Source organism: Vigna umbellata, chromosome 4 (genome assembly GCF_029865625.1).
Source record: "Vigna umbellata cultivar VRB3 chromosome 4, Vumbellata_1.0, whole genome shotgun sequence".
Lineage (NCBI taxonomy): Eukaryota > Viridiplantae > Streptophyta > Magnoliopsida > Fabales > Fabaceae > Vigna > Vigna umbellata.
In genome coordinates this window covers 13259699-13274501 of record NC_142168.1, presented here as the reverse complement: position 1 = coordinate 13274501, position 14803 = coordinate 13259699, and the positions used below count along the sequence as shown (strand labels likewise).

At 39.6% G+C, this 14803-nt stretch overlaps 1 protein-coding gene across 3 annotated transcripts; it reads right to left on the bottom strand.

Annotated features, from left to right (window-relative positions):
* Positions 1–804: 804 nt before the first annotated feature.
* Positions 805–14533, bottom strand: LOC124824698 (phenylalanine--tRNA ligase, chloroplastic/mitochondrial). 3 transcript variants are annotated; one of them, XM_088113873.1, is made up of 12 exons: positions 14395–14533; positions 14089–14160; positions 12871–13204; positions 12241–12431; positions 5542–5748; positions 5347–5464; positions 4886–4962; positions 4495–4674; positions 4266–4310; positions 3667–3771; positions 1275–1388; positions 805–1177 (listed from the first exon to the last, which is right to left on the bottom strand). In XM_088113873.1, exons 3-12 carry the CDS (start codon positions 13070–13072, stop codon positions 1127–1129), a joined length of 1290 nt encoding a protein of 429 aa, XP_087969999.1. In that variant the 5' UTR covers positions 13073–13204; positions 14089–14160; positions 14395–14533; the 3' UTR covers positions 805–1126. The 3 variants fall into 3 exon arrangements, with proteins under 3 accessions (XP_087969999.1, XP_087970000.1, XP_087970001.1); XM_088113874.1 differs by having other exon boundaries at positions 12871–13193; XM_088113875.1 differs by having other exon boundaries at positions 12871–13189.
* Between the last annotated feature and the right edge of the window lie 270 nt (positions 14534–14803).

Sequence of the window (14803 nt, the reverse complement as noted above, 5' to 3'; positions counted from 1 at the left end):
GAATAGCCGACGAGACACAAAATGAGCCTATATGAGGGTTGGTTTTCGGGTTCAATTGGGCTGCTTTTGCATGAAACTTCTGAGACAGTTTCTTCTTGCACTTCATAATTTTGGATTTTATTTTTCAAAACGTACTAAATCAATTCTGGAAATATATTTTCGAAATAGAAGTGGTAAGTGTGTGCAGGAAGAAACTGACAACTTCACGCACTGCTAGGAAAGTAATCTGTTTAGTTTATAGTAATCAGTTTCCAGCGCTGGATTGTTTACATTGCATTGCGTATCAGCAAAAAAACTTAACTTTTTGTGTACTTCCGAAGACATGTGGATATATCGGAAGCTGATAAGCCATAATTAGTGTATAAAAAAGTTAATTTAAGGATATCTAAACATCCAGATGCAGATAATATGGAGTCATTGGGCGCGAAATCGTCTGTGCTAGAGACTTGATGAAGTTTTCCACTGGTTACGTATTGCTAAAAACCTTAGTTTTTTTTATCAAAATTTGAGACCCTGGCATAATTACTGAAGCCTGACACTATACAGTTTTGCAATAACGGAAATCAAAAGGAAAATGGTAGATTGAACATGATTTTCTTACAAGTTAGCGACAAAATGAGCCAATTGCACCGAAAAATGTATCCATGGGTTCCTATTTTACAAGCGTTATAACATTGTCCTCATGTAATATTGTGAAAGTTTTAATGTCATCAAACCCAAATGATATGTGATCCAATATCAATACATCTTTGATCATACAAACCCCCACCGTTTCCCTTTGATGTAGCATACAAAGCAAAATAATTGGTTTTAGAGTTTCTTATTATCATAGAAAGTTTTGATAAGTGGTCTTCCATACACAATCATCCACAAGCCCACTGTTCGGCAAAGGGAATACATACATTTTTCCAGGAAGATCGTAAGTAAAGTGCTGTTATGAAACATACAAACAGATTTCTTGAGGAAAATAGAGAATACAGATTCCTGAAGGGTTAGCTATGGCTCGTAATGTGGTGTATATTCACTGCAGAAATTAAATAATACATATGTCTCGGTTGCTGTAAAAGGACGTAAAATATCTATACATCAACAAAAATGGAGATCAAACACTCAAAGCATTTGATGCTCATCTTAAGACAACATTCAATTTGTCCTGCACTTGTTCTCTTACTTTCCACTGCATTGACAAGGGGGAAACAAGTGTTGGTAGCTTTCAAAATCAAATATCACACACCAAGATCATGTTGCACCGGTATTTTAATTATATTTAATACCTGCAGGTCGTTAATTTCCTCGTCAGTAAGAGAACGTTCCATAGACCTGTATGCAATCCTATAGCAGTGGCTGGTCATTCCTTTCTTGTTGGTAAAATTGTCTATTAATTGCACCTGTAATTTGAGAAGTGAAACAGAAACAGAAAAAAGGACCAAACTTAGTACAGACTCATAGGGGAAAAGTATATTATAGCCATGTTAAGAAAGCTAAATGATCAATCTAAGAAAAAGAGGAGAAAAGAATGAATACGAGGTAAACAGTTGAAAAGCCAAGGAAAGAAAACAAAAGCCCACTTTTTGCTCAAGATTTTCTTACTGGTAATAATATTACAGAGAACCTCAAACAACAATGGCCAGCCGCAAATATTGACATGTGTCCACGTGAAAGACAATGGAATGTGTATGGTGGTTCCATCAGATCCATCTGAGGACTCACTGAAGGATTATTGTATGAAGCAAAAAGACTATACACAGGTGGATAGGTTGTGCTATTACAGATTGGCAAAGTTTACTTTATATAAATGTTTTAAGCAGCCAGATGCCATCCCAAAAGTAGAATATTGAGCTATGACCTTAAAAATGGATCTAGTTTGTGGTAATCAAGCAGCAATGCATATTGTCTCTAATGCTATTTTTCGTGAAGACCAAACATAATGAACTTTTCCATCACAAACTATCTGGATGCATTGCAATTGGCACTGTTGAATCAACAAACTCATGGACATATTCACTGAGTCTTTTAGAATATGTTTGGGAGGGAGATTTACTAGTTTAGCAGGGCAGCGGAAGGGAGGAATATTTTATTTTAAAACTAAGAGAATTCTATAGTATTTATAAAATATAATCACATGAAGTTTCTGCCTATCTATCATTTTCTTCCCTTCAGTTTACAAAATTAGCAGATTAAGAATATTTACTAGAAACGAAAAATCCATCTTCCCTCCCCTTACCTCCAAAATCCAGCTCCCAAACATACCCCTCGATATTCTCAGATTCACTATATAGCAAGCTTGTTACATAGAACATCTATGATGTTCCAATCTGAGGAGGAGTTTTAATATTCTACATGGTAATGCAGATTAACTTCAGCTTCAATAATCACTATACAGTAGTATAATCCTCTTAATAAAACTATACAGAAGTATAATGAATGTCTATATCACTTTGGTTATTCCACTTGTAAGATTTCGTGTTAAAACCAACTGTCATTAAGTAAAGTAGGTCGACAGATATGTAAGTAAATCACTATCTTCCTACAATTTACACTATTTTAAGTAGAATGGTATCCAACTGTACAACAATGCCTACTAGCCAAAAGTTCTGGTATCCGTTGTTTTATCAAGCACCACAGTGAAATATAAGTTTGCTGCTTAATTTAATGATTCAGCAAAATTTTATACATTCCATTATGAAAACTAGTCCAAGATCTATTTCTCTGCTCATAATGTAATTGGGACTAGGAGTAGGAACTAATATCCAACATACCCAAGCCTATTCAAAACGTGGTCTTAAAATAATGAACGCCAACTACCTGCGCAGAAAGGAATTATGTTCTACGTGCCTCTATATTCAGTTGCTTCCTTTAAGACAGAAGGAATCTATTTTACAGATCACATGGATCAAGCATATAGACTTAGATTAATAGTAAACATAAGGAATAATAAAGTGAAGAAAAAAAAAAGTTCGTAATTTATATTCAAAATGCAAAAAGGGGCTAAGCTCTCAGACAAGAACAAGAGCTATACCCCTCAAAAAGGAATAATCCTCTCTGCCTATCCTTGAGGATTCTAACTGAAAGAGACGTAATAATACTCGCCACTCCATGACTCTCTCCCTATAATCATTCCTAACTGCCACATCAGCAGCTCCTTGATTATCTTCCTTCTTTCTTTTTTTTACTCTCATAAACTCCTCATACCAAGCGTCGGCCTTGCTTAAGGCCTACTGATCTCCATCTGATCCAGTAGTATAGCCGCTGCCGCTATGTAGTCTATCATCGAATTAAGATACATGTTATGGCCTTTGTCAGTCAAGATGTTGATTGCACAGGCCATTTCTAGTGTTTTGGTTTGGCAACTTATTCCCTAAAGCAGAACTCGGCTTTTCCATTTCATATTAATTTCGGCCAATAAAATATTGTGGCAAGTGAAGTTTTAAGCTTCTGGTTGAATGATTTTAGTAGATTTATAATATGGGTATGGTAATTTGATGATTTGTCGCAAAGCCAAAAATGCAGCGTCCAAAAATATTGTCAACACTGGTCAACGACACTAGATCAGCTAATTGCATACGCACTTTGTTGCCATTGAACATAAAGAAAACCGCTAATTACAAATGCAAATAAATGTTTTAATGTCGCAAAGAAGTTCTGCCAAATTATTCAAAGATGTACCTCCTCTACGAGATCCCCTGCTATCCCTCTGACCACTTCACACAGATTGTTTTCGGTAAATGATTCACTGATCCAGAAACTCATGTCCTTGTAACAAGGAGGATACTTCAAAGATAAACATAAAAGAATTAGAATGTTCTCACAAGATTTTAGCAACGTGTCCATTGAAAAAAAAATATAAATTCTTCAACACTAAAGATAAAAATCAAGACGGTCAGAAATGCTGAGAACAAAAATGACAGGATATTTTTGAAAGATTACTTAGTTAAATGCCTTCTTGGCAGAGTTTTACATAGAAGATGGGTATCATTTCACGACAATAAATTTGTTAGTATAAAATAACTACCTATCCAAATTTAATCATTACAAAGCTTTTAACATAGTAAAGCAGCAGAACCATGAAAAATGTAGATCTACAGCTAACTGTAGACCATCTTAACTTTCAATTACATGAGTATTTCTCATCTAGCTTTCAAGTTTTAATTTCAGGACGTATTAAGGACTAAGAATAAGAGATATTCCTAGACGTTAACATACTCAGAAAAAAGTTATTACAAATGAGCCAAGTATAGGCAGGCATTTAGGCATGTAGCTGTTACCTTTGAAAATGGCTTAAATTTGACTCCCAATTGACCCTTGGAAAACTGTATGTAAGAAAATGAAAAAGCAAACAATACATTAGAGACGAGATTACAAAAGGAACTAAACAAATAACATTGTGAATCTCAAGATGACTACATCATAAATTTGTGTGGTCACAGCACATGGTAACCAGGAAAAAGAATAGACAACATTGAAGGATGCCTGCTGAACATATCCGTGAAATACCTGAGAGGTAAACCGTTCATCATTTGACCAAAAGAGACGAATATCAGGTATGTCAAACAGAACCATAGCCAATCTTTCCAACCCTAAACCGAAAGCCCAAGCAACATTATTAGGTTTCCCATTTCTTTTCAGAATCTCTTGTTCTGTCACTCCACAACCCAAAACTTCCAACCAGTTTTCCTGGAATAGAAGATATATTAAACTAGAATAAGAATTGAGTGCAAACAAGAAAGGGAAGAAGAGAATTAAGTACAAAATGCGTAGGAATAGATAACTTATAGTGCATACAGGTGTGACAAACACCCGTGTGCTTTTGAAAGCATAACTTTTATTGGCATCATGATTAGTAATATAAACACGGTATTTGAAGAGACAAAAATGCAATGCATACCTTGAAATATATTTCAAGTTCAAACGATGGATTAGTAAATGGGAAATAAGTATCCACCCAGCGCATTTCCACAGCACCTGAAACAGGAAAAAGGAAAAAGTTTTAATAAGCAGTCATACTCGGCTTCAAAAGAATATCATAACTAGGCACCTCGTGTACATAATTTCTTGTAAAAACAGATTAAGCACTTTAGCATAAAAATGAGAAAATCATCATAAAATCATCACAAAATGAGAAAGTCATAAAGCAAATTTCTACACTAAATAATATTTTAAAGAGTGTTTTTATATTTTAGTGAATAATAGAGCATGCATGCATTGATGTATGCAATAAAGATGAAGTATCTACAAGATTTAAATAGATTACTTTCTTTGCTTTAACTCATTCATCTAACAAAGCCTCGTTAATAGCAAAATACAGCAACTAATACTGAAGTATGTCTACCGGCCATTTCAAAATACCAAATAAATGACTTGCTAGACCCTCAAGGCATTTCTTTAAGTCTGTTGCTGCAAATAATGTGGCATCCATTCCTGATGCCTCCCAATCTTCTGGTGAAAAAACCCGAAAACCTTCCATCTGCATGACAAAAAGGAGTAAATTATATTCAGTTCATTTTTATTAGATTAAACCAGTTACTGCACATAGAGACATACTTGATGGAACACAGGATAATGAGTTGAATCAATTGAATCCCTACGATAAACATCTCCTGTAACAAGAAAATGAGTGTGACCACTTCTCAATAATTCTGCCTGATGAGCACTTGTGTGGCATCTTAAAACAGTCTGAGGGTCTACATAGTAAGTGTCATTATAGCTCCTACTTACGTGGTCTTCAGGAACCAAGACATCATCAAAATTCTGCAACAAGAAAAAGATCGTAATTAGCTTAGACCTCATCAAAATTCTGCAACAAGAAGATTGTAACAAAGAAATCCAACCACAGAGTTCAAAACACCGTGTCAACCATAACAAGCAATAATGTAATCAATAAAAAACAATGGTTAGAAGTACCATTTTAGCAGTGCTGAGGAGGCACATTTACTTGTGCTGAAAATGTAATATTGACAAGACATTAGCAGTATTTTTAGCTAAGGTTTCAATGATTAATTTTATTAGTTGAAATGGATATGATTGTGAAACCTATATATATATGGTAGATGCATCACAAACAAAGTAAAAATATACTCAAAAGCTACCATTAATATTTCTTTCAGATATGCAGTCATCTACAAACAATGTTACCATAGTCACCTTTTTTAGTAGCATTTTAACCCCCCCTTTTCCCTCAATTTTATACAACCTTCCAAAAGGAAAGGATTAAAGAATTTGCAGATACCAGTTAAATAGAATCATAAAAAACAACTGAAAAATGAAGTCATTTGAACAAAGGCAAAACCATGTACAAGAAAATACAGAAAAATTCTATAATTCCATCAAAAAGAAGTGTGTTAGGCCTTGGAGGGTTTATGAGAGGAGAAGGGTGAGGAATAATACCTAACTGTTATCTAACAGAATAACAGTTAAGAGGGCGGGAACAGGGTCTATATAAGGACCCTGTATTTGTTTCTGAAAGTTAGTTAGTGACTTGTATGTAGTTGACCGGTCTAAGAACCAGGTGAAGGAGGTTAAGCTCCTGGGTACATTGTATTCTTGATTTGTTGGTGTGAATGCAATTCCATTCTTTCTCATTCTATTCTGTTCCGTGTTGGTGTAAGTAAGTGAGAGTTAGAGAGCTCGTTAGGGAATTCATCTTGAATACCTAACAAAGTGGTCCGACCTGCCTGATCAGATCGGAGGAAAGCGCGAGTGATGGAGGGAAGAATGGTCAAGGTTGAGGGGAAGATGGAGCACCTGGAGTTGGCGGTCGACGGTTTGAAGGCAGAGACGGCAGCGAATCGCCAAGAATCGATCGCGATGCGCAAAGACATTCAAGAATTGTTACGGTTGATGGGGAAACGTAACAGCCAAGGGGAATCAGGCTCGGATGAAAGTCAGGATTCAGTGAACCATAATGGAGGGAACCGGCGCGAGAACGAAGGAGGGGGAAGAGAGGGAGAGCGATCAGACAACGGCTTTAATTGGAGACGACGAGTGGAGTTACCCATATTCGAAGGACCTGATCCTCTGTATTGGATTAACAGAGCGGAGAAGTTCTTTGAGATTCAGAAGGTAGCGGAAGCGGAGAAAGTCGAATTGGCTCATATCAGCATGGAGGGAAGCGCGGCTTACTGGTTCAAGTTCTGGAAAGACAAGGCAACTGATCGAACCTGGGAGGGGTTGAAGGAAGCATTGCTGATCCGATTCGAGAGTCGCCACCGTGGGGGAATTTAAGAAAGAATAGCGGCGATTAGGCAGACCACTACCGTGGAGGAGTACGTGAAAGAATTCGAAGCATTGGCGGGGCAGACAAAGGAATTTTCCGATAACCAATTGTTAGGTTATTTCATTGCGGGGTTACGTGAGGAGCTGCGGTGTCAGATGAGACCACATGATCCCCGCGATTTGATGACGGCGATGAAGATTGCGCGGGACGTAGAGGAAGCTCTTCGCGGCCTAGGGTTGATGGGATGGACGGCAGCGAAGACTACCCCCGTGTGGGGACGATCGTCAGGAGGAGGAGCGGTGGTGACGAGGACGGAGCAACCAAGGGGTAGCATGGTTCGAGCGACACCGATAGAGAGTGTGGGATCGGTGAAGCGCGACACGGCGCCAGGGAGTGAACCCGTGAGGAGCGGAGGTTACGGCGGCGGGGACAGTCGGAATCGGAGCTCAAGAAATTTGCCGTATCCTGAGTACTTGAAGCGCCGGGAGGAGGGTAGATGTTTTCGCTGTGGGGGGCCCTTTAGTCCCGGGCACCAATGTCCTGAGAAGAACTTGAGGGTGGTGCTGTTGGCCGAGGACGAAGAAGGAGATGAAGGAGAGACAGGGGCGGAGACAGAACCGCCATGCATGGAGTTGTCGGCTTTCTCAGCCGGAGGGCTGACTCAACCAAAAACGTTGAAGCTGCAGGGGAGAGTGGGAGAGAGAAAGGTGCTGATACTAGTGGACAGTGGCGCGAGCCACAACTTCGTTAGTCAAGAATTGGTGAGGGAGCTGAAACTCGAGCAGGAAGACACATCCCCATATCACGTCAGTTTGGGGGATGGTCAACGAAAGAAGACGCGGGGGTGTTGTCCGAGAGTGGTGGTTTGCATGGGGGACGTCGAGATCATGGAGAGATTTTATTTGTTCGAACTGGGGGGCGTAGACATGATTCTCGGAGTGGAGTGGTTGGCTAAGTTGGGTGAGATCACGGTAGACTGGGGAAAATCCACCATGTCGTTCTGGCAAGGGGAGCAGAAACGCACCATAACCGGAGACCCGAGGTTGGAGAGGAGGGTGATAGAACCCGAACAACTGCTGAAACTTAGCGAGGTAGAGTCGTGTGCGTTGGTTTGGAGTCTGGAGGGCAAAGAGGCAAGTTGGGAGACTGAGGAAGAAAGTGAGTTGACGAGAGAACAAAAGGAGGATATGAAGAAACTTTTGGAACAGTACGCGGGGGTATTCCAGGAATTTCCAGGACTGCCACCTAATAAAATGGCGAAACATCAAATTGTTTTAAAAGAAGGGGCCGATCCTGTAAATGTGCATCCTTATCGTTACCCACATGTCATGAAATCGGAGATCGAGCGACAGGTGGCGGAGATGTTACATGCAGGGGTTATCCAACCCAGTATAAGTCCATTCTCCAGTCCGGTGATCCTCGTTAAGAAGAAGGACGGAAGTTGGAGATTTTGCATCGACTACCGGGCTCTCAACAGGGTGACTGTTCCAAACAAGTTTCCCATCCCGGTGATTGAAGAGCTTCTGGATGAACTAGGGGGAGCGACGTATTTTTCGAAAATGGACCTCAAATCCGGGTACCATCAAATAAGGATGGAAGAAGAGGATGTTCCGAAAACGGCGTTCAGAACGCACTTGGGCCACTACGAATTTCTGGTGATGCCCTTCGGCCTCACCAATGCTCCGGCCACCTTCCAAAGTGCCATGAACGAGCTGTTCCGACCCTACCTGCGGAAGTTCGTTCTCGTCTTTTTTGACGATATACTCGTGTACAGTCCGACTTGGACGGAGCATATGCAGCAGGTGAATCTCGTGATGGGGCGACTACAGGAACAGCAATGGGTTGTCAACCGAAAGAAGAGTGAGTTTGGAAGAACATCGATAAGATATTTGGGCCATGTAATAACAGGGGGAGGTGTCGAAATGGACAAGGAGAAAGTGGAGGCGGTTCTAGCCTGGGAAGAACCGAGAACGATAAAAGCGCTGAGGGGATTTTTGGGACTCACCGGGTATTACCAGAGATTCGTCCGAGATTACGGCAAGATAGCGCGACCATTAACGGAGATGCTAAAAAGGGGGAGCTTTGTCTGGACTGAAGCTGCTAGAGGAGCAATGGGTCGATTAAAGGAGGCGGTGACGACGGCCCCAGTGCTTGCGCTACCAGATTTCACACGACAGTTTCAAGTGGAGTGTGACGCCTCGGGGGTGGGTATCGGGGCTGTATTGACACAGAGAAAAAGACCCATAGCTTACTTTAGTAAGGCGTTGTCGGAGGGGACGTTGGGGAAGTCGATCTACGAGAAGGAGCTCATGGCGGTGGCGTTGGCGGTTCAGCACTGGCGGCCCTATCTGATGGGTCAGAAATTCGTGGTGCACACTGATCAGAAAAGCTTGCGGTTTTTGCTGGAACAGAGAATAACCACCCCAGCTCAACAACACTGGATAGCCAAGCTACTGGGCTACGATTTCGAAATCGTTTACAAGACGGGGCAAACTAATAAGGTGGCTGACGCTTTATCTAGAAAGGAAAGAGATGAATCGGAGGAGGAAACCGAGGAGGGTATTCCAGGAAGGGAGAAGGAGCTGAATATGGTAGTAAGACCATACTGGAAAGACTTCCAGGAAGTGGTAAAGGAAGTTGATGAGGATGAAGAGCTTAGAAAAATTATAACCGCCCTAAACCAAGATCCTGACAAACATCCAGCATTCACGATGGAGAATGGGAGGCTGCATTACAAGGGGAGACTGGTTCTCTCAGCCAAGTCAAGTTGGATTCCGAAGCTGCTGGTTGAGCATCATACTACACCGATGGGAGGTCATTCGGGAGTATACCGCACCTACCGCCGGATCGCACAGTCCTTGTACTGGATCGGAATGAAGAAGGCTGTAACAGAATTTGTAACTCAGTGCCTGGTATGTCAGCAACATAAATATTTAGCAGCCTCTCCCCAAGGATTGTTGCAACCCCTACCAATACCCCAGGCTGTGTGGGAAGATATCAGCATGGATTTCATAGTAAGGTTGCCGAAATCCAAGGGGTACGACGCGATACTTGTAGTTGTGGATCGTCTGAGCAAGTACGCACATTTCATTCCTCTCAAACATCCTTATACCGCAAAGACAGTGGCTGAAGCGTTTGTAAAGGAGATTGTGAAGTTGCACGGGATACCCAAAACTATAGTCAGTGACCGAGACCCACTCTTTCTCAGTTTGTTTTGGAGGGAATTATTCAAGTTACAGGGTACTCAGCTTCAGATGAGCACCTCCTACCATCCAGAGACTGATGGACAAACGGAAGTGCTCAACAGAATTTTAGAAGGGTATCTCAGATGTTTTTGCTCTGAACAGCCTAAAAGCTGGAACATGATTCTCCCTTGGGCCGAATACTGGTATAATACCAGCTATCAGGGAGCAGCGAAGAGTACCCCTTTTGAAGTTGTCTATGGAAGATCACCCCCTACTTTGACCAGGTTTGTACCGGGAGAAACGATGGTAGAAGCTGTAGCCCAGGAATTGCAGACGCGTGATGAGGCACTGCAGCAACTTCGTTTCCATTTGGCAAGGGCTCAGGATGCGATGGTCAAACAAGCTAACCGAGGGAGGAAGCCAGTTACGATTAAGGTGGATGACTGGGTATTTCTCAAAATCAGACCGCACCGACAAGTTACGATGCCAGTGAGGTTGCACCCGAAATTAGCAGCTAGGTATTATGGACCGTTTAAGGTGATTCAGCAGATAGGGGAAGTAGCATTCAAGTTGCAGTTACCTGAGAACGCAAGGATTCATCCAGTTTTCCATGCGTCCCAGTTGAAGTTAGCTATTGGAACGAAGCAGGTAGAGAAGGAGCTGCCAAAAGATCTGCAGGAAAGTGGCCCAACCTGTTTGCCTAGCAGAGTGTTAGATAGAAGGGTCCGGCAGCAAGGAGGGGACCAAAGAGAGCAATTACTCATTGAATGGCAAAACAGTGGGGAGGAAAGCGCCACTTGGGAAGATCGGGTGATGATGCAAGAACAGTTCCCAGAATTCAACCTTGGGGACAAGGTTGATTTTCAAGGGGGGAGTAATGTTAGGCCTTGGAGGGTTTATGAGAGGAGAAGGGTGAGGAATAATACCTAACTGTTATCTAACAGAATAACAGTTAAGAGGGCGGGAACAGGGTCTATATAAGGACCCTGTATTTGTTTCTGAAAGTTAGTTAGTGACTTGTATGTAGTTGACCGGTCTAAGAACCAGGTGAAGGAGGTTAAGCTCCTGGGTACATTGTATTCTTGATTTGTTGGTATGAATGCAATTCCATTCTTTCTCATTCTATTCTGTTCCGTGTTGGTGTAAGTAAGTGAGAGTTAGAGAGCTCGTTAGGGAATTCATCTTGAATACCTAACAAAGTGTCATGAAAGGGACGGAAGAGTCATTTGATCAAAGGCACCCAAGCATGTTACAAGCCACACAAACCCAAACAACAGCTGCCAAATGTTTTAAACAAGCATTGCAAAAGAAGGAAAAATAATATAAGGTAAATGACTCGATCATATGTGAATAGACCATCCACTAATGCCAATGTAAAAGCATTGTTTCTTTTCCTGGTCAGCTTTGTAAGTTCTAAGTTCAAATCACAGAAATAATATATAATATGAATTATAAACAAACGTAATTCATAAAATAAATCCAAAACTAAAAGTATCAATTACTTTCAAAGTACTTTTGTCTCCTTTTTTTTAGAGGCCTTTTTGAGGATTTAAACTCAAGTATACTGATCTTAAAAACTGAGATTTGTAATCTGATAATCCACGAATAATTTTTACCTACAGAAGAAAATCAACTTGCGAATACTCAAATAACATCAGGTAACAAACAGAGAACTTCAATGGCATTAAATACTCAAAATAAAAATCAGCATATATCTAGAAGGAACTAAATGCAGAAGTAGCAAATAGTGTGTTAACAATCCTGAAACAAAGTAACAGCTAATAATATCAATGCATCATATAGAAGAAATGGACAATTAACTCCTTAATTTAATTTTCATACCTCTTTCACTGAAACAATAGGGCAAAGATCATCAAATTTTTCAAACTTATTTGAATAATTTGTGTCAAAATACTCATATATTGCATTCTTCAATATTCCTAGAGGGTGTTCATCCCTCCTGTGAAGCTGCACTCCAAGTTTTGAAAATATATTGTCTGGCACATTATTTGTAGGATCATCCCTCACCACATCTAGAAGACCACAAATCAGAAATTACGAGATTTTAATACTGTAAAAACGAAAGAAACAATTTTCAACTAAAGCAGCTGCACAAATGTAAAGGCATGTAGATAGCAAAAATGTAAAGAAATAAACCAAGTTATACACAGCCCAAATTATGCCAGTCACTTAAACGGCAGCAGTTATATCAAATTATGAAAATTAAATGAAATGACTTCAATGTCATTGACCAGCAGAAAGTGCGCAAATAGGAAAACAGTCAAGGACATTCTCCTTAAAAATTACCACACAATTAGTGATTCAAAACAATGAAAAAAATGGGAATATTAGGGCGTAAATCATGTTTGAAGGTTTTCTGTGGATCATACTATGTGATTACAGCTCAAATGAGCATTATGAGACAATAAACATTCAATATAAAAGGAAACCAAAAGGAAATACCCAAAGTACCTTCTCTGCTTATCTTGACTCCACCAACATCCAACACTGACAACACTGGCTGCCTCCATTTCTTCTGTGAAAGATTGCGAGTGGAAACGGAAGCAGCTGAAGATGAGAAAGGTAAACACGATCTAAAGCTTCTTAGGCCATTACTCTGGCAAAAGAAAGAGGCCCTAGCAAATAGTGTGGCATGAACAGAAGAGATCACCATTGCCACGCACTTTAGAATCTTAACCAGCGATATTTGAAGCACTTAAACAGTAGACAGAAACAGATTTTATGAGGAAGCTCCTATCTTGATAAGCTCTTATCCTCCAGAATCCGGTGCCTAACTGGAGGGAGACTAATTAGAGAAAACTCAGTTTAGCCAAAAATAAATCAAGTAAGGTGGACAATATAGTCACTTGGCTACACCACAATTTAAGAGAAAAAAGTCCACAACTCAAACTCTTTTCTATTGAAAACTGATCACTGTTGTTTCCTGAAAAGAGATTAGCAACAAATAGAGACCATAGACCAACAACCCCACCATCAACATGTATGTTTTCCGAATAAATAGAATGAAAAGAAATCACACCCCAATAACACAGTATAGCACAAAGCACAACAATTAATTTTAATCCCATAAACTCAAATGGTGTTCATCTTTATAATTGTATTTGGTCAAGAAACATCTTCAAAACGTATAGATAAGCATCAATTTTATCACACACACAATGCACTGTAAACAAACTAAAATTGCTTAGAAATTAGAATTGACACTAACTAAAACACTTACAAAAAACAAAAGCAATTATCAATGTCTTAAGGAAAGAAAAAAAATGTTAATAATGATTCAATTTTATTTGCGTTTTTCGCTAAGGGCCTGAATCAATTTCAGGAAACTTCTGTTAGAAATTCAAGTTAAAATCCTTCTACTTTTCATTCTGTAATAATAATTTCAAGGTAACCTTTCAAACATCATCAAGGAAAGGTTCTCTCCTCTTGCTAAACATCTATGATACATGAACGGCTTTAGTCCTCCATCCAACTTCCTTTTATTAGCCATAAAACAAACAAACAAGCAAGAAAAATCTATATTTCAGAACAATTTAAAAAATTGCAATAAACCGCATTACTCCTTTTCGGATAAGGATAAATATTGATAGCACCAACCCGTTTCTTACACATTAAAATACAACGAGCACACAGAGGTATAAATACCGAATCAAAGAGTTTAAACCTCACCGGCAATGAATTGAGTTTTGCAGGTTCGAGAACGACGAAAAGAGGATATGTCGGAGAGGACTGCGGCTGCTCCTGTTTGTTCAATTGATTCAGACTTAGGGTTCCACTGAACATCTATTCTTTATATGAATATAATAATTTGTGACAAAATGTCGCAAAAATCTACTTCTCAATGAAACTTCGATGACGTGCAGTTACTGAGTACACATTTGGTTTGACAGTATAATTGGTTTTGACGAAATTGAATTTTGAGCATAAAACAGATAAAAGCCTAACGTTGAAGAGGAAAAGCACCGGAAAACTCACCTCGCCGTTGAAATGGTGGTCGTTGTGCAAAGTGGCAAGTGCACTGTGTAATGTAAGAGTAGTTATCGTTCAGAGCTCAGGACCCGTTTTTTTATCGGGTCTTCTTTGCCCCCACCCGCTTCTCTTATTTTCGGATAAATAGGCTATTTTATTTATTTATTTTATCCACACACTCCTAATTCTCTGTTTCTTTCTCTCTCCGCCTTTCCTGTTTCGTTGTAATTTTCATAAATTATACGATATTTGATTTAGAAATATTAAATAGAAATTTCATACTAGGGTTTAACATTTCAACAAATTAAATGGAAAATATAACATCAAAAAGGGGAAATCTATAATACAAAGTGTTTTAATAAAGATTTTTGTATTACCACTGTTTATATCAAGTTTTATTAAATTAACATTTTAA

Coding starts and splice junctions, on each gene's coding strand:
- LOC124824698 (XM_088113873.1), bottom strand. CDS start 13,072: ATGGTGATCTCTTCTGTTCATGCCACACTATTTGCTAGGGCCTCTTTC. Junction 4,963..5,346: donor TCTAGCAAGTCATTTATTTG/GTATTTTGAAAT, acceptor TTCCTGTTTCAG/GTGCTGTGGAAATGCGCTGG. Junction 1,389..3,666: donor CAGGGGATCTCGTAGAGGAG/GTACATCTTTGA, acceptor CTCAAATTACAG/GTGCAATTAATAGACAATTT.